A 20,248-nucleotide genomic window follows, 5' to 3' on the forward strand; every position below is an offset into this window, starting at 1 on the left:
CGTAACAATATTATTTAAAAACATATCTTTCCGATATTATATAATTAAGTGGGTTTGCACAAAAAGCAGATGGTTATCACTCCTTCCAGCAATTACAAGGATAAGTATGTGGGAGGCGTTGAAAGACTTTTTCTTAAAAGAAGAAAATGCCCCAAAAGCGATAATTGATTTCTGTAAAAATCCTTTGTCAGAACTTTACACCATGTTTGTACACATTCAAATGTTTTTATTTGAAAAGCAAATTAAAAAGCTTGAAAAGGCTATTACATATAACTACAAAAGAAGTAAAACATATCTTAGAAGATACAAAAAAAAAACAACTAATGGAAAGATTAACTAGTAAATTTTTAAAATTAACAAAATTTTCGTGGAACACCTATTCAGGTCCCGTGGAACATAGTTGGGAAACATAATGCGAAACCCTGATCTAGTGAAATTAGCGATTTCTAAAGAAATCTTTATGATGAAAGTCAAATACATATTGAAAAAGAAAAGATTAGTGTTTTGTTTATTTTAGATGTCAAATTTTCTTCAAAAAATTCGATGTACAATTCGCATTAAAATTTAGTTCGCTATCTTCGGCATAGTTTTTTTCGAAATCTCCCAAAAGTACACTATTTTTTAAATTCAACCTCAACTTTACCATTTAATGAAACTATCTATATAGATTTTAATGTGACGAAAGTGTATATTTTTTTAAATTCTTTCCGTTAGTTCTTGATAAACCTAAACGCATTATATCATTATGGACTTATATGAGAAGCCGAAAAAAATTATTCGAGTTCCGTGAACGACTTACATATTTTATATTTGTGAACGAAGATATCGGTGAACGAACGGTCTGAGAAAGAGATGGCCGTATACGTAATGCCTGGAGCGCGTCCTCGGTTTACGGAAATTCTGTGAACGAGTTGTCAGGTAACCGAACCGAGCCGTTGGTCAACTTTCTTGTACTGCACATTTTCAATGCACAAATAAAGAACAAACTCTAACTGAATACGGACATAAATAATATTCTTAGTTCAAACTTCAATATTGTGATCTTGAGATAATATAAACGGTTCGGTGATTATTGGTCACAAAGCACTCGTCACAAATTCACTAAAATCTCTATAACGGAACATCTGGCAGCCGAAAAGTCCATCACTTTAACGATAACTATCATACTAACGAGAACTTGAGTGCCAAATATTGTGTATTCGCGATTTTTATGGGAAAAATTGTATTTGTAACTTCCGCAATGTGACGAATAATCCAATTACCAATATAAACATACTAAAATCACATGTACGTAATGATAATGTAACATCCCCCATATAATCCATGGTGTTCAGACCAATTCTATCATGGTCGGCTTGGGTGCTAACGACTCGCCTGTCGTGATCACAAAATTTCCGTAGCAGCGCGCGATCCACTGAGTGCGCTTTGTCCCTTTCCAACTGAAAGGTTCAAAAAAAAAAATACGCACTTGCTGTAGTAACGCGGGAAGCATTCAATTTTTTCGTCTAAAGTCTCTATACACTCTCTATTTTAAATTTTATATAATTGTGACAACATGCCAGTCATCTCAATTGTTCATCCCCTATATTTATTTATTTATTTATTTATTTAATAGTTTTGGACCATTGTGGCATTACAGGAAGAACCTAATGCGCCACAATGGCCTACATTTGAAAAAGATATAAGAACATGATATAAAAACAAGTAAACTGTAAATAAAGGAAAAAAGCAAAAGCAGAAAACATGGTAAAATAAAATAATAAAAAAAAGTAACAAAAGGAAAATAATACATCATTCAGAGAGAAAAAAAAAATAACAAAAGTGTAAAAATTAAAAATAAAATCCATAAATCCCATTCTTTGTTTACACTGAACAAAATTAAAATAGTATATAAAAATATACAAAGGAGAAAGAAAAAGTAAAATAAAATAAAACAAAATATGAATAAAAAATAAAATCACAACGAGGCCCAAATGGAAGAGAGTAGATTAAGATTCCACTCATTCATCACATTTAAATTAAGAAAGTAATGATGAGTGCAGGTTACCAGATAAATAAATATGTTAAGATAATATCCGATAATCTACGCTCCCCAAGGTGGAAAATATCACATTCAGGGACAGCAGCAACGATTTCATTGAGAAGTCGAATAGCTCTTGGAATAGGAGCCATTCGAAAAAGAACTGTGCCAGCAGCAGGTACAACCATCAAATGATGATGTCTACCACGCACATAATTATTAGGGACATAAAGTCCCAACTGTTCCAGCAACAACGGGCATGACGTATTACCACGCAATAGCTGGAGAACGAAACGAATTAACGAGAAGTTTCTCCGAAGTTCAAGGGAATTATACCCAAGCATGCCCAAAAGGAAAGGAGTAGGATAGAGATATGGGTAGTACCCATACTCTTTCTTATAAAGAAAACGAAGAAATGCTTTTTGCACTTTTTCTTTAATAAGTGAGTAGTTTGCTTCATGCGGATTCCACACAATTGCATTATACTCTAGCTTACTTCTAACAAGCGAGTTGAAAAGCAAGCGAGAAGACAAGGGGTTGGAGAATAATCTAGCATATCTCAAGACAAATCCAAGTCGACGAAAGGAATCGTCAGCGATTGTCTTGATGTGGTTGTGAAAGGTGAATTGAGGATCAAAAGTGATACCCAAGTCGACCATTGATTCCACGCGCTTCAACAATACGGATCCAATGGAATATCCGTGACAATAGAGCGAATTCGCACGTCCTTAACTCATAATGGCACATTTACTAGTATTCAGTTCAAGCCCTAAACTGGAACTGAACTCTAAAACAGCGTTAATATCAGCTTGAAGGAGAGAGGCTTGCCTCTCATCCTTAACAGCAAAGAATAGTTTAACGTCGTCTGCAAACAAGAGACATGAAGCATTGCGTAGTACTTTAGGGAGGTTATTAATGACTATTGTAAATAGTAAAGGGCCTAAGGTGGACCCCTGAGTTACACCAGATCACGTAAAAAATGAAGGAGATTCATAAATACCATATCTAACAAATTGCTTCCTATCACTAAGATAAGAAGCAAAGAGTTTAAGAAGACGTGGAGAAAAGCCCACTTCAGCTAATCTGATCATAAGATCGTCATTGTTGACAAGATCAAATGCTTTTCGAAAGTCAAAGTAGGCTACATCAACTTGTTGTCCACGGTCAACTTTAGACATGGTATAATATGAAAAGCAGGCAAGATTAGTGGTAGTGGAACGACATGGTGAAAAACCATGCTGCTCATCACACAACAATCTTTTGAACTGCAAAAGAATCAAACGGTGAAGGATATTATCGAAAATTTTGGGAATAGCCGAGATGATAGCAATAGGTTTGTAATTTTCAACCTCATTTTTAGAGCCACTTTTATGAATGGGAATGACTCTAGATAATTTCCATTTTTCAGGATAATTACCAGAACCCAGAATAAGGTTAAAAATAAACTGAAGAGGCTCTAAGAGCGAATTACAGCATGCCTTTAATACGTCAGGGGGCACACCGTCAGGCCCAACAGACCCCTTCAGCTTCAAAATTGCTATCCTAACATCTCCAAGCGAGACCCGCGGAATGTCTATACCAACACCTTCAGTACCAATTTGGGAAGCCAAATTAGCATCAAGGGATGGTGATCTCTGATCAAATACAGAGCTAAAAAAACTAGCAAAAGCATTAGCGATCTCAGGACCGACACAACTTTTATTATTAAATGAGAACGAATGCTCAAGGCCATGTGAAATATGCTTACTCTTAATAAATCTGAAAAAGTGGTGAAGATTACTTGCGATAGCACTCTCCATCTCTTTGAGATAGAGGGTATAACGCTCACTCACACCACGTTTCACGATCTTCCTAAGAATCCGGAATTTCTCATAGTCACGAAATGATTGGCTACGTTTCCATCTTCTATGAGACAACCATTTTGCACGAACATCAGTTATAAGTTTGGACCCAAACCACGGTGGAAAAACCCGACGACGTAGTTCTAAATTAGGATACGATGAACCGAGGAACATAACTGTCAAAAATATTATATAGTGTGTTATACAAAAATTCAACAGCATCACCAGTATTCATGAGGTACATTTGGCGCCAGTCCATAGAACGTACCTCATTATAAACCAATTCAGAATCAACGCGAGCAAAATTCCATGGTGATGAAGGAACCCCAACAGATGAACAAGCTGAAACAGGTCTCACAGAAGACAAAAACAGAAGCTTAATTTGTAATGCATCATGATATAGGTCCTCAGGGATGATCGCAGTTCCTTTTGGGCATAGGATCATCGTTGCTGACACATTGGATTCATTAACCAACATAATATCAAGCTTACTTGGACTAATGGGTGAAACAACCTGTACTAGGGCGCAATAGGAAATTACAAAATTAAATTTATTGCGGACATGAATATTGGCACTAGGCATATTGAAATCACCCATTATTAATAATATGTCACGTTCATTTATGAAATCACGTACATTCATCATATTCACAAACAATAACTCATATACATCGTCTTTCGCAGCGGGCGGAATGTAAACAACACAAATAAAAACTCTCGCAAATACGATGTTATATAATGTTATTTACTGTTTTTTTTACATTATTCAAAAAATATAGATGTTTTGGTGATTATATTTTTATACAAAAAGCTTATATTAAATGAATGAATATACTAAAATGTCTAATGGGTGATCTAAATATGATGCTATCACTTTATATGTAAAAATGCCAATTTGTTTTCGATTTACCTGCTTAAACGATAATGGTGAGTCGATTCCTGGAAAACATCATGTAATACCATAGGAAAAGTACATTCAATCTTAGCTCAACTTTCGTTTGAGACATTCATCCGTTTTCACGACTCATAATGGTGCGTACGCACCAAGCCAACGAACGGCCCACAGGCCAACTTTTAAAACCAGTAGCGTACAAAATATCGAAATAAAAATTAAATTTAAAAATTGAAATTAAATATCAATATTAATTTTATTTCAATATTTTGTACGCTACTGGTTTTATCCTGCTGGTTAAAAAAGTTGGCCCAAAATCGTCGTTGGTTTAGTCCGTACGCAGCATAACACAACCTAATTCGCGACTCCTAACTATTGAACCAACTGCTACATATATAACTACGACCTGGGCAATCCTTGGATTTATCACTTTACGAATTGACTTACATATCTACTTGACTTTCCGCTACACATCTATAACCTGGACTGCCCTTGGATTCATCTTAGAGAGTGTATAAATGTATGTAAATATATATATATATAATAATTTCGAGTATACAAATTGAGTATGCCTTCGAGTGTTATTGGAAAAAAAAATATTTATTCAATCTCAGAACATTCTCCCAATTTATGTCTCGTGATAATAAATTAAAGTGTTTTATTATTTTTAAATATCGTTATATTATTTGCTAAATAATAATAAAATAATGAATATAGGTAATGTATAGCGTGCTTTATGCAAGGTGCAGGTAGACGCGCGTTCCAAGAACTGTCTAGACATTTGAGACAGAAATATTTTATAAAATATCAGCATAGCACGAAAACAACAGATTCTAGCTCAGCATTGAAAGTGTTAACATCGAAAAAATTGTTTTACCATCCCCTGTTGTTTTCGATTAAACTGATTTAGATGAGACGTAACGTCTACCATGAAATAATTTTTTTGGATCCACCACTGATTTTCCGTTAGTTATAGATAGTATGGAGGATGAACGAATGAGACGACTGGCATGTTAATGCACGTGTTTATTATATGACAGCTGAAGACAGAGTGGGTAGTGGCTCTCCGAACCCAGCCGGGTTGGTCCCCACTCGCAGGAAGGCAACCAAACTCGACCATGTCGTATAAGCGAGCCGCCACATCACTCCCCCCCCAGCATCAGCGATACCAAAATTACAAAGAAACAAATTTTACAAAAGAAAAAAATTATTGTTAAACAAAGAGAAAAAAAATTATTACGTGGGGAGAAAAAAATTGTTGACGTGGGTCATCCGCTGTGTACATAGGTGTACCGCCCTGAATGGTCGGTAGATTCGAGGGCGGTGACGTCGCGAGCAGGACGGTGGGTGGTCCGATGGTCGCGCCGATGCGATGCGATGCTGCGGCGGCGCCGCTCTTCCGAAGCTGATGTCGGTTGGTGGGGCGGCGGGGGCGGCAGGGGCATCGATGTGGTTGATGATACTCCGAGCTGGACTGTGAGTCGTTGTGGCTCGTGGAGGTGTTGTAGCGCTACCGCCCGTCTCGGCGTGACGACGCTCGTGGGGACGGACGGGGCCTTGATGATGATGATGGTGCTGAGGTGGTGTATGTCTTGTGGTGCTGGATGACCGTTCTATGTGTAGTGGATCGCGCATGACTCCACATCCAGCTGTCAAGATCGTCGTCTCATTCGCTCCCCCATTTTGTAAGCACCTGTCATCGACGTTGTGGCTGGACGTCGGTAGGTAGGTAGGTAGCCGTGTCTGCTCGTTTATTGTCACCCGCGGGCCGCGGCGTGCTGTGTTGATGGCGATGGGGGCGCGGCGGGTAGCTCTCCCGCCTGGCTCGGCGAGGCAGGGATGAGCGGCATGTTGAAATTGATCGAGGCTGCGTGGCTCGATGTCGGGGGTCACCAATATGGAGGATGAAAGAATGAGACGACTGGCATGTTAATGCACGTGTTTATTATATGACAGCTGAAGACAGAGTGGGTAGTGGCTCTCCGAACCCAGCCGGGTTGGTCCCCACTCGCAGGAAGGCAACCAAACTTGACCATGTCGTATAAGCGAGCCGCCACAATAGTGTTTTTAACCCTTTGACTGCTACAACAACGATAAATCGTTGTTTTGAAATCGGCGAAGATTGCTACGACGATCGTTGTTGACGTCATTAATTGTCGTATTTCAATACTTTCTTTGAGCCACCAGCGCATCAGTGGCACGAAACATTTTTTTTATATACGTATTTATATTTATTTTTCAATCAAGCTTTATAAATATTTATCAATTTTTTAAATAAAAGCTCTTCAATTTCGGGTTCATCATCAAAGTAAATTTCGGGTTCGTTGTCAATGTCATATAAGGAGTTATTACTTGGGAATTGATTATTGTCGATAAATTCATTTTCAGAATCAGTAGAGCTGCTGATTTGTCGAGTTCCTCGGCGAGGAGCTATTATTTCGCTTTCATCACTTTCACTGTCCGATATCATTTTGCAGAGTTAAAATAAATGGCAAAAAACAATAGAAATCCGCTTTCAATTATATAGGTCACGAGACGTCACGAATTCATGCAATCAATCAAATGCAACTGAAATGCATACAAAATGTTTATGATACATGTTGAAAAATTATTTGATTATTAGAAACTTCGCATCCTTGTGTGTCTCGCTCACACGTACACAATTAAAACCAAGAAAGAAAGAGAGAAAGACCGCTACCTGTTTCGAATATATCGCATGTTGTAAGGATACATCGATATCTAAAAATAGATTATTTCAAATAGTCAAAACTTATTTAGTGTATATATGTAGGTATCTCTTTCGCACGCACGCATGTAAAAGCAAGACAGAAAGAGAGAGCACGAGTCCACGACTGCTTCTTAAAAATGTATATAAAGTTTTATAAAAATTACGAGTGTTCGGCGAAGTAAGTATGTAAAAAAAAATATTATATTTATTTTTTTTCAAAATAATTACAAATGTTAGCATTTTTCGCTTGGACATTGAAAAACCTCGTAGCAGCCAAAGGGTTAAAGAGAAATGTTTTAATTTCTATTAATAAGGAAGCGGAACGTTTTCTCTTGATAACCAACGTACCTTGTTATGCAGCAGAAGATCTGCTCACTTTATATTTTAACAAAAAAATTCTTTAAATTGGCGATGTTTAAGAGCATTAGCTATAATGGAGTTGATAATTTTAATCACTGATTTCATTACTTTTTCTGGAAATGTCTGCACACAAATAGCTTCTTGATGAATGACGCAATGGTAAACAAGTACCTCGTGATTAATTTTTCCTTTCAAAATAGCAAAAAACCCTTTTCATACTTTTCGCCCCTTATGTTAAAATTGACACAATTTTAGAGCACTTTGGTTTAGGACAGCGGTTTCCAAACTGGGAGGCGCGCCTCCCTGGGGAGGCGCGGACTATTGCCAGGGGAGGCGTCAAAACTTTTTAATTAAATAAAAAAATAATTTTCATACCATAATATCTACAAATAAATAATACTTCATATCGTAGCTTAACAGTAAAAATTCAATGCATGAATGTTTATTTTTATTTTTCTTTCATTTTTATATACACATTTAATTAGCAACCTTTCTCAAAGAAAACCAACATGAAGAGACATGAACTTGCCTATTTGGTTGAAATTTTTGGAAAATTGAGCGGTTTAAATAAAGCAATGCAGGGATCACAAGTACATCCACTTGTTCAAAAAGACAAAGTAAAAGCTTTCATTAAAAAGTTATGGAAATCAAATTTACAAAAGAATGAGTTGGATATGTTTTCACTTTCCAAAGATTTCTGGGCCACAGTTAATATTGAAGCAAGTAAAAATCTTTTTATTGACCACTTCGATGGTTTAGTGCTGCATTTTTCCAATTATTTCAAAGACTTTGATTTCTCAAAATGTTTGTGGATACAGAATCCATTTAACTATGTATAATGAAGAAGACGCATCCGAGCTGAAAACCATCGAAAAAGAAAAATTCATAGAATTATCATGCGATAGCTCACTAAAACAAAAGTTTCAGAATTAAACCATAATTAAATTTTGGATGAATCTTAGTGGATAGTATGAATGTTTGTATTGCAAAGCAATGCAAGTGCTTCTACCGTTTGTAACGTCTTATTTATTCGAAACGGGCTTTTCGGCACTAGCTGCAATGAAAACCAAATATCGAGCCAGGTTAATAGTAGAAAAGGAGTTACGAGTGGCACTCTCCATATTGCCCCCCAAGATTTGATAAACTTTGTGCCAATAAACAACAACATCCTTCGCACTAAATTTTGATGTGTTAGAAGTAGTTTAATTATTAATTTAATATAAAAATAAATATAGGTGATCGTATAAATTTATGTTATAGCAAAACCTTTTTATTATTCTGTCTATTGTAGTGTTCAGTATTTTTTTTAAATAAAGGTTTATTATTTAAAACGTGTCTATATTATTATATCTATTAAAAAATAAAAGGTAGGGAGGCGCGGAAAAAAAAATTTTTTTAGGGAGGCGTAGTAGCATAAAGTTTGGAAACCGCTGGTTTAGGAGGAAGTATGTTTACCAAAATTATCTCTTTTTCATCCACTAAAAATAAATAAAACAAGAAAGTCAATTAATAGATCTGTGTATTTAATTTTCAATTATCATTTCTCTTAAAATTATTTAAATAAACTGCAATGAGAATAACAGCTAGTACACACTAGGCGCTTTACGCGGCGTTGAGCGCCGGTGAAACCCGGTCGAAACGCGGGTTTGCCGAGTAAATGATTTACGACAAATTTCACATTTGTGTGGTTGTATCCCAATAAGATATTTTTCATGTTTCACACGGTGAGATTTTTGAGAAAATGATTTTAAAAAAATTATACACTTGTAAGGTTTTTCACCCGTGTGAGTTCTTAAATGTTACACAAGTTGTAATGAACGATATTACGCGCGTCTTTATGCAGAGGGCGTGATATCTCGTTATTCTTCCAAAGAGTCAAGTTAGGTGGAAACGTGGACTAACCTTGGGGTAGTTATATAAATGTATATAGTCGGGGAGGTTCCTGACTGCAAGTCGTGTGCGTTGATAACAGCTTCCTCGTCGGTCTCACGGCTGAGGTTTCTCCGGAAACAGCGTGAGGAATGCAGGGGAAGTTGGGCTGGAACTCAGGGGAGGGAGTGATGCTACACTCGACCTCGTGGCGGTTCTTCAGCACTGATGGCGGTGAATCTCTCGGCCCCGTCTCCCCCTGGAGACGTGCACAGGAGAGATGTTTCTTTGACGAGAGTTCGCGGGTAAGAGACAGCGCGCTCTACATGCGCGCGCGCCTATGAGGTTTTTCTGAGTTGCCACTCGAAATAAGGGCGAGTGTTGCCCTAGGGGACGATGGGAAAACGTGGTGTTACATCCTCCCCCTCGAGTTCAGAGGGCAAGCGTCCGGTCTCTGAACTCGGATAGCGCCGAAGCCTATCATTGTGCAACGGGCTTCGTACGAGGTCTTCTTCTGCATCGCTTCGGCACGACCGGTGCCGGAACGTCAGCCAGGTGGGGCATCCGCTCATCGGCCAGCGTATTGACAGTTGTCTTGACGAATGTTGATGGTCTTCGCGGCCTTCCTTTTCTTCGCCTCGGCACGCTCGGCGCTGGAACGCCGACCAGGTGTGACATCCGCTGATCGACAGGCATGTTGACAGCGGACATGAGGAAGGTGGTGGGACTCAGGGTCTCCCTGATCCAGAAGGGCCCCTCTCGTACGGGGACGAACGTAGCGCTCCGCCCCTCTTCAGCGGGGTTGACGTATGGCGGCAGCAGCACCAGATCGGCGGCTCGATATCTGGTGTGGGCTCTTCGGTCTTGGTCCGCGTATCGTCTGCTCTGGTCCGGGCGCTTCCTCCAATCGAGGATAGGAGTCTTCGCGGGAGCTGGTACCTTCGTGGCCTTCAGGGCGGACGATAGGTGGGTCACCGGGGGGTTACAGGTGCGACAGTTCGCCGCTCTTCGGACTTGATCCGCGCGTTTTCTCTGTTCCGGGCGTTTTCTCCAGTCGAGGATAGGGGTCTTCGCGGGAGCTGGTGCCTTCGTCGCTCGGAGAACGGACGATAGGTGGGTCACCGGTATCTGGCGTGGACACGTCGCCAGGGCGATCGTTGACAACGTGGCCCCGGTCTTCGTCTTGCACGTGGGACAATTGCTCTTTATCACACCTGGAGCTCCGCAACCGTAACATGCGACAGGTGTTCTCGTATGTGTCTCCTTTTTCTTTCGACATTCTTCAACCGAATGTCCTCGGTTATGGCAGAACGAGCATGTTGGACGAAATCGCGGCCTTTGTTCGCCCATTCGGTCCGTTTTCGTGAATGCTCGGTCACTTCCGGCCGCGGGCCTTTCCCATGTGTCCGATGTGGGTCTCGAACGGCGTGGAATGTCGGGGCTCGCTATTGTTCTGGCCTCAGGTAGTCCCGTTGGGGTCTCAGCGTCCATATCGGCGATCGTGCGGGCTCGGAGAATCAATTCCTGGAAATTGTCTATCCGCTCTCGGCTCAAACGGGTTCGTAGAAAAGGAGATAATAGGCCGTATACAATGTCGAGTTGCATCGTTTCGGGAATGTCGTACGGCATTTTCGCGAATAACGCGCGTTTTCGATTTACGAAAAGGTCCGTTGATTCTCCTTCTAGTTGCCTAGTTGCGCTAACTTCAAGAAACAGACGGTAAGCCGGTCGACGTTCGCCGTAGCTGCTTCGTAGCGCCTCTAGCGCCATGGACCAGGTGGGGGTGGAAGGTTTCATTCCCACCCACCAAGTCGCCGCGTCTCGATCGAGCATCATGGGTAACCCTAGAAGCGCGTCCTCGTCGGGGATTCGGCAACAGTTTTTGAACGTCTCGATGGCATCAATGAACGCCTCGACTGATTCCGACGAGTCGCCGGCAAACCGAGATTTGCAATTCGCGAAATTTCCCGCCGCGACCGGGGCAGGTGAAATGACGGGGGAAGGAACAGATGCGGTTCGGGAAGCTATAAGCTGCTCCATCATCAGCTTCATCATTTGCAACAGCATTGCGCCGTCTACTGGAACTGGTGATGGGGGAGTCGACTGACCTTCCGGTGGGGAAGCCGACTGACCTTCCGGTGGGGAAGTCGCCTCTGAAGTAGACGCCTCTGGGTCTACGTCCCCCGCGGAGCGTAGATTGTACGCTGAGGCCATCTTCGTGATGACTTCGTGAACGCAAAAGTGACTTGCTGGTCAGGCCCCACGTTGGGCGCCAATGTAATGAACGATATTACGCGCGTCTTTATGCAGAGGGCGTGATATCTCGTTATTCTTCCAAAGAGTCAAGTTAGGTGGAAACGTGGACTAACCTTGGGGTAGTTATATAAATGTATATAGTCGGGGAGGTTCCTGACTGCAAGTCGTGTGCGTTGATAACAGCTTCCTCGTCGGTCTCACGGCTGAGGTTTCTCCGGAAACAGCGTGAGGAATGCAGGGGAAGTTGGGCTGGAACTCAGGGGAGGGAGTGATGCTACACTCGACCTCGTGGCGGTTCTTCAGCACTGATGGCGGTGAATCTCTCGGCCCCGTCTCCCCCTGGAGACGTGCACAGGAGAGATGTTTCTTTGACGAGAGTTCGCGGGTAAGAGACAGCGCGCTCTACATGCGCGCGCGCCTATGAGGTTTTTCTGAGTTGCCACTCGAAATAAGGGCGAGTGTTGCCCTAGGGGACGATGGGAAAACGTGGTGTTACAAAGTTCATTTTTATGAGCAAATGATTTGAAACAAATGCCACATTTATGTGGTTTTATCCCCAGTATGCAATTTTTCATGTGTATAAAGGGAAGATTTTTGAGTAAATGATTTTAGACAAATTTCACATTTGTGTGGTTTTATCCCATTATGATAATTTTCATGTATCACGAGGTAAGATTTTCGAGAAAATGATTTTAAACAAATGCCACATTTGTGTGGTTTTATCCCAGTATGCAAATTTTTATGTTTCTCGAGGTTAGATTTTTGAGTAAATGATTTAAGACAAATTTCACATTTGTGTGTTTTTATCCCAATATGATCTTTTTCATGTTGCACGAGGTGAGATGTTTGAGAAAATGATTTTAAACAAATTTCACACTTGTAAGGTTTTTCACCCGTGTGAGTTCTTAAATGTTTCACAAGTTCATTTTTATGAGCAAATGATTTTAAACAAATTTCACATTTGTGTAGTTTTATCCCAGTATGAAATTTTTCATGTGAATTAAGGGAAGATTTTTGAGTAAATGATTTTAGACAAATTTCACACTTATAAGGTTTTTCACCCGTTTGAGATCTCGAATGGATCTTAAGTGTATTTTTATCAACAAATGATTTTAAACAAATTTCACATTTGTGTGGTTTTATCCCATTATGCAAGCAAATTTCACTATTCTTTCGGTGAATTGTCGATTGTGAAGGCTCATCGTTCCATATTAAATCTTCCAATAAAACTTCTTCAGGCTCGATCTTCAAGCAATCACCTAACCTCAGTCGAGAGGATTCGTTGTTTCGAAAACAAGCCTTTCGAAAGCTGATCAACAATTCCAGATTAGTCTTACACGAAAGACACACCGTGTCTGGCAACCCATCGCCTCTTTTAACCTGCAGATGAAAGAAGTAGGATTAAGAGTTGACCAATTGGGTCCACAATAATTGTAACCTGTTACCAGCACCGACCTGAATCTGACAGCAGGTCCGAATGCGTTGCTCCAGACGCTCTGGATGAGGATCTGGTCTCTGGAAGATGGAGACGGAAGATTCGGCCGGAGCTGGTCCAAGACAAAGCCTGCACTCCATCGTCCCAGCATTTAACTCTGACAACAACCAGAACGACTCGCTTCGCCCGGTCTAAATTTGTTACTAGTTTAGGGTTGCCATAATTACATTGAGCTACAAAAAATCTCGTTTTTGAGTTACCAAATTGGCGACTAACCAATCTTTACTAAGTTTGACCCACTTAATTCGAATATGATAATGATTTTAGTTGGTTAGTGATCGATTACGAGATGTGAGCGTTTAAAAAAATGCGTTGATGCAATGAATGCATTGATGTATGCTGACTTAAAAGTAGCCACGAAACAAACTACAGCCAGAACTAAGGCCACAGCAATCGTGAAAAATATACTCGCCCCTTGCAGTGTACAACAATGCATAAAAGATTTAAATGAGGCATCATTTTTTGGAATAGCTACAGATGTCAGTAACCACAATGCTGAACAGATGTTTCCCTTGGTAATTCAATTCTTCAATTAAAAAGTTGGACAGCAATCCAAATTACTAAAATTGGCTTCTTTATGTAATGAACGATCTGAAACAATGGCTGAGTTTTGCAAAATATCTCTTGAAAATCTAAATATTCCCATGGATAAGCTTATCGCTTTTTGTGGAGATAATACGAACACTAACTCGGAGGTCTAAGCCGAGCTGGAAGAAATAATGTGTTTTTTAGACTGAATTCTGAATTGGAAAGAGATATTGAAGGCATAGGATGTCTAGCACACGTGTTGCATAACACTCTATCAATAGCCGCTGATGTTTTGACTGTCGATGTTGAATCAATTGTCGTCAAGATATTCAAGTACTTTAACATTTACACAGTGAGGACTGAAAAACTCAAAGACTTTTGTGAATATGTTGGTGTTGCCTACCAAAACTTATTATCCTACGTTGGGACTACATAGGTGGTTATCACTTTGACCTGCAAATGAAAGAATATTGGATCTGTGGCAGCCATTAAAAGATTTTTTCGTTAACGAAGACAGACCACCAAAAGCCCTTAAAGATTTTTTTGATGATCCAATGAATGAAGCTTATTTTTGCTTCTTGTATTCACAGCTCAATACATATGAATCTCAAATTAAAAAAATAGAAAAATCAAACATCACAGTCCTGGAAGTAAAGTCTTTATTAGAAGAGACAAAACGACATACATATGCTCGAGTAAAAAATCCAATTTTATTACAATACAACACAACGAAAGCATTTAAATTGCAATTACCGTTTGAGTTAGTACGTTTAGATAAAAAAAAATATTAATACAGAAAACCAATCCTTATAAACGTGGTGAAATAAAAAATTAAACAAATAAACGAAAAATAGCACGGAAAAAAATCCGTAAAAAAAATATATTTTTGACTTTTAAAATTCGCTAGACAATTAATTATAAGTATTTTGAAGCAATGAAATATCACAATCAATGGGAAAAACATCTGACTATTGATTCCAATACTCACTTTGAGCACAGCAATACTAGATTTTGAGTTAAAGACCGCAAAAGCCAAAAAACTAAAAATTGCGCATTTTTTTAAACGCTTATATCTCGTCATCGATCACCGACCAACAAAAATCATTATCATATTTGAATTCAGTGGGTCAAAGTTAGTAAAGATTGGTTAGTGTCCGCTCTGGTAACCCAAAAACGTGATTTTTTGTTGCTCAGTGTAACCAACGTACCTTGTTATGCAGCAGAAGATCTGCTCACTTTATATTTTAACAAAAAATTATTTAAATTGGCGATGTTTAAGAGCATAGCTATAATGGAGTTGATAATTTTAATCACTGATTTCATTACTTTTTCTGGAAATGTCTGCACACAAATAGCTTCTTGATGAATGACGCAATGGTAAGCAAGTACCTCGTGATTAATTTTTCCTTTCAAAACAGCAACAAACCCCTTTCTTACGCCGGTCATACTTTTCGCCCCTTATGTTAAAATTGACACAATTTTAGAGCACTTTGGCTTAGGAGGAAGTGTGTTTACCAAAATTATCTCAATTTCATCCACTTAAAATAAATAAAACAAGAAAGTCAATTAATAGATCTGTGTATTTAATTTTCAATTATCATTTCTCTTAAAATTATTTAAATAAACTGCAATGAGAATAACAGCTAGTACACACTAGGCGCTTAACGCGGCGTTGAGCGCCGTTGAAGTGCCCGACGGCAGCGTACACACGACGCGCTTTTTGCCGCGTTTTTCGGACTGGAGCAGGGTGCGCATTCGTCACTTGGGAATTGGGAAATAGGAAAAGTCGAGGTGATAGCATGGGTGTGGCTTCTCTATTGTCGTTTTTATATTCGGGACCTTCCATGTTCCAAATTGCAGGTCTATTTTGAACTTCATCGATAAACATATCCGATTTTTTGGATTTTTTCATGGTTTTTATTATTACTAAATTATGTTCACAATACATCTTATATATATATTTCAATAGCTACTGATCTACTGATAATTTTCTTTTTTACAATTTTAATTTAATTTTGTTAGTAATCATTAGACACGTATTTTGGGCATTTTGCTATTAATGCTAAAATTTGGAATAGATGTTAAATTCGTAAATTTTGCGAATAGATGCTAAAATAACGAATAAAAGTGAAATTTGCATAAAATTTATAAAATTAGACAATTTAGAAGGATCTTCCAATCCCTTTGCTCATTTATTAAGTTAAGAAATTGAGGGGATAAAACAGAGCTTGCAGTTTACCATATACGGTGTTTTTTCTGTCGAAACCAAGCAACTGCTTTTGTCTACTACTGTTAGGACAGTTGGAGATGTGTATCCAAAAGGCTGCTCAAAAAAGCATCTTAAAACTAGATTCGCACTCAAGACTAAATGAGACAAATCTATTCCTCCAAACATTGAGTAAACTATTCAATCCATCGGCCCTGTTTTTCAATGAGTGAGGTTGGTCCGAACATCTATACGCACGTGCACACACAGATGTTCGAACTGGTGACACGACAACTCGTTCACAGATTTTCCATAAACCGATGATGCGCTCCAGACATTACGTATACGGCAATCTCTTTCTCACCCCGTCTGTTCACCATGATCTCGTTTACTCTGCCATTACGTATGCAGCCATCTCTTTCACAGATAACAGACGGTATGTGAAAGAGATGGCTGCATACGTATTGGCATAGTAAACAAGATCACGGTGAACAGACGGGGTGAGAAAGAGATGGCCGTATACGTAATGCCTGGAGCGCATCATCGGTTTACGGAAAATCTGTGAACGAGTTGTCAGGTAACCGTTCGCACTTTGTCGAACTACTACTACCACACAATTTCACTACACAAAGCGACATTTTCGAGAAAGAAGAGCCTAGTTCAAAGAGATCCTACTGCTACAAAGTTTAGCAAACAACTGAGCAAAACAGCTGACATCTCCGTCGCGCAGAGTTTTTGTGTCAACATTTTTGGAGGCTGAGAGCGGTTCTATGCATTATACTTCAATGGATATCCAGAATTTCGAAGCGCGCACTTCGAAAGCGCCGAGTGTGTACAGGGGTTAACAGCTAGTACACACTAGGCGCTTAACGTAGCGTTCAGCGCCGGTGTATCTCGAAGCGTGAAATTCAAAAGCGCTCAATTAAACCAAAGCAGCCATGCAGCCAAAATGTATGAATATTAACAGTATTTATATAATAACATTATTTTTATATTTATCCAAGTATGCAATTTATTATGTGTCTCGTGGTTAGATTTTCGAGTAAATGATTTTAGACAAATTTCACATTTGTAAGGCTTTTCCCCCGTGTGAGTACTTAAATGTATCACAAGTTCATTTTTATGAGCAAATGATTTGAAACAAATATCACATTTGTGTCGTTTTATCCCCAGTATGCAATTTTTCATGTGACCTGAGGTCATATTTTCGAGAAAATGATTTTAAACAAATTTCACACTTGTAGGGCTTTTCCCCCGTGTGAGTTCCTAAATGTCTCACAAGTGTATTTCTTTCAAAAAATGATTTTAAACAAAAGTCACATTTGTATAGTTTTATCCCAGTATGCAATTTTGCATGTGAAACAAGTACAGATTTTCGTGTAAATGATTTTAAACATACTTCACATTTGTGTAGTTTTATCCCAGTATGCAAATTTGTATGTATCTTGAGGTCAGAATTTTGAGTAAATGATTTTAGACAAATATCACATTTGTGTGGTTTTATCCCAGTATGAAATTTTTCGTGTATCACAAGGTAAGATTTTCGAGGAAATGATTTTAAACAAATTTCACATTTGTGTGGTTTTATCCCAGTATGCAAATTTTGATGTGTATCGAGGTTAGATTTTTGAGTAAATGATTTAAGACAAATATCACATTTGTGTGGTTTTATCCCAGTATGAAATTTTTCATGTATCACAAGGTAAGATTTTCGAGAAAATGATTTTAAACAAATGCCACATTTGTGTGGTTTTATCCCAGAATGCAAATTTTGATGTGTATCAAGGTTAGATTTTTGAGTAAATGATTTAAGACAAATTTCACATTTGCGTGGTTGTATCCCAATATATTTTTCATGTTTCACGTGGTGAGATTTTTGAGAAAATGATTTTAAACAAATTTCACACTTGTAAGGTTTTTCACCGGTGTGAGTTCTTAAATGTCTCACAAGTTTACTTTTATTAACAAATGATTTTAAACAAATTTCACATTTGTGTGGTTTTATCTCAGTATGATTTTTTTTATGTTTCACGAGGTAAGATTTTTGAGAAAATGATTTCAAACAAATGTCACATTTATGTTTAATCCCAGTATGCAATTTTTTATGTTTATTGAGGTTAGATTTTTCAGTAAATGATCTAAGACAAAGTTCACATTTGTGTGGTTTTATCCCATTATGATATGTTTCATGATTCAAAAGTTGTTGTTTTTGTGAAAATGATTTTAAACAGATTTCACACTTGAAAGGTTTTTCACTCATGTGAGATCTCAAATGGATCGTAAGTGTATTTTTTCTAATAAATGATTTTAAACAAATTTCACATTTGTGTGGTTTTATCCCAGTATGCAAATATTTATGTTTATCGAGGTTATATTTATGAGTAAATGATTCAAGACAAATTTCACATTTGTGTGGTTTTATCCCAGTATGCACTTTTTCATGTGTAAGAAGGTGACATTTTTGACTAAATGATATTAGACAAATTTCACATTTGTGTGGTTTTATCTCAGAATGATTTTTTTTATGAATCACGAGGTAAGATTCTCGAGAAAATGATTTCAAACAAATGTCACATTTATGTCTTATCCCAGTATGCAATTTTTTATGTTTATTGAGGTTATATTTTTGAGTAAATGATATAAGACAAATTTCACACTTGTAAGGCTTTCCTCCCGTGTGAGTTATTAAATGTCTCGCAAGTCTATTTTTTTGAATAAATGATTTCAAACAAATATCACATTGAAATAGCTTTTCTCCAGGAGGTGATCTTTTGTGTAAAATAAGTTCAGATTCAATGGGAAACGGCTTCAAGCAAATTTCACTATTCTTTTGGTGAATTGTCGATTGTGAAGGCTCATCGTTCCATATTACATCTTCCAATAAAACTTCTTCAGGCTCGATCTTCAAGCAATCAACTAACCTCAGTCGAGAGGATTCGTTGTTTCGAAAACAAGCCTTTCGAAAGCTGATCAACAATTCCAGATTAGTCTTACACGAAAGACAAACCGTGTCTGGCAACCCATCGCCTCTTTTAACCTGCAGATGAAAGAAGTAAGATTAAGAGTTGACCAATTGGGTCCACAATAATTGTAACCTGTTACCAGCACCGACCTGAATCTGACAGCAGGTCCGAATGCGTTGATCCAGACGCTCTGGATGAGGATCGCCGAAGATAGAGACGGAAGACTCGGCCGGAGCTGGTCCAAGACAAAGCCTGCACTCCATCGTCCCTGTATTTAACTCTGACAACAACCAGACCGACTCGCTTCGCCTGGTCTAAATTTGTTACTAGTTTAGGGTTGCCATAATTACACCTTAGCAACAAAAATCTCGTTTTTGAGTTACCAGATTGGCGACTAACCAATCTTTACTAAGTTTGACCCACTGAATTCGAATATGATAATGATTTTAGTTGGTTAGAGATCGTTTACGAGATGAGAGCGTTTAAAAAATGCGTTGATGCTATGAATGCATTGATGTATGCTGACTCAAAAGTAGCCAAGAAACAAACTACAGCCAGAACTAAGGCCACAGCAATCGTGAAAAATATACTCGCCCCTTGCAGTGTACAACAATGCATAAAAGATTTAAATGAGGCATCATTTTTTGGAATAGCTACAGATGCCAGTAACCACAATGCTGAAAAGATTTTTCCCTTGGTAATTCAATGCTTCAATGAAAAAGATGGACAGCAATCCAAATTACTTAAATTGGCTTCTTTATGTAATTAACGATCTATAACCGGCACTGATCAATAGTCGTCAAGATATTCGTTAACGAAGACAGACCACCAAAAGCCCTTAAAGATTTTTTTGATGATCCAATGAGGGAAGCTTCTTTTTGCTTCTTGCATTTACAGCTCAATACATTTGAATCTCAAATTAAAAAAATAGAAAAATCAAACAAGACGGAGGCACTGGGGGCGAAGGCCCCGGGGTGCCGGAGGCATCGGGGGCGCTGGGGGCAAAGGCGTCGGGGCGTCGGCGATGCACAAAACGTAATTCGTAATCAATTCTAATTCGTGAATCAATTTCTTTCCGAAACCAGGCGAT

At 38.7% G+C, this 20,248-nt stretch overlaps 1 protein-coding gene across 1 annotated transcript; it reads right to left on the reverse strand.

The window, feature by feature from the left end:
• Positions 1–15,898: 15,898 nt before the first annotated feature.
• Positions 15,899–19,486, reverse strand: LOC143913727 (uncharacterized). Its single transcript, XM_077433697.1, has 2 exons — positions 19,308–19,486; positions 15,899–19,232 (listed from the first exon to the last, which is right to left on the reverse strand). Exons 1-2 carry the CDS (start codon positions 19,419–19,421, stop codon positions 17,343–17,345), a joined length of 2,004 nt encoding a protein of 667 aa, XP_077289823.1. The 5' UTR covers positions 19,422–19,486; the 3' UTR covers positions 15,899–17,342.
• Between the last annotated feature and the right edge of the window lie 762 nt (positions 19,487–20,248).

The sequence above is a fragment of the Arctopsyche grandis genome, chromosome 1 (genome assembly GCF_051622035.1).
Source record: "Arctopsyche grandis isolate Sample6627 chromosome 1, ASM5162203v2, whole genome shotgun sequence".
In the NCBI taxonomy this organism is placed as follows: domain Eukaryota; kingdom Metazoa; phylum Arthropoda; class Insecta; order Trichoptera; family Hydropsychidae; genus Arctopsyche; species Arctopsyche grandis.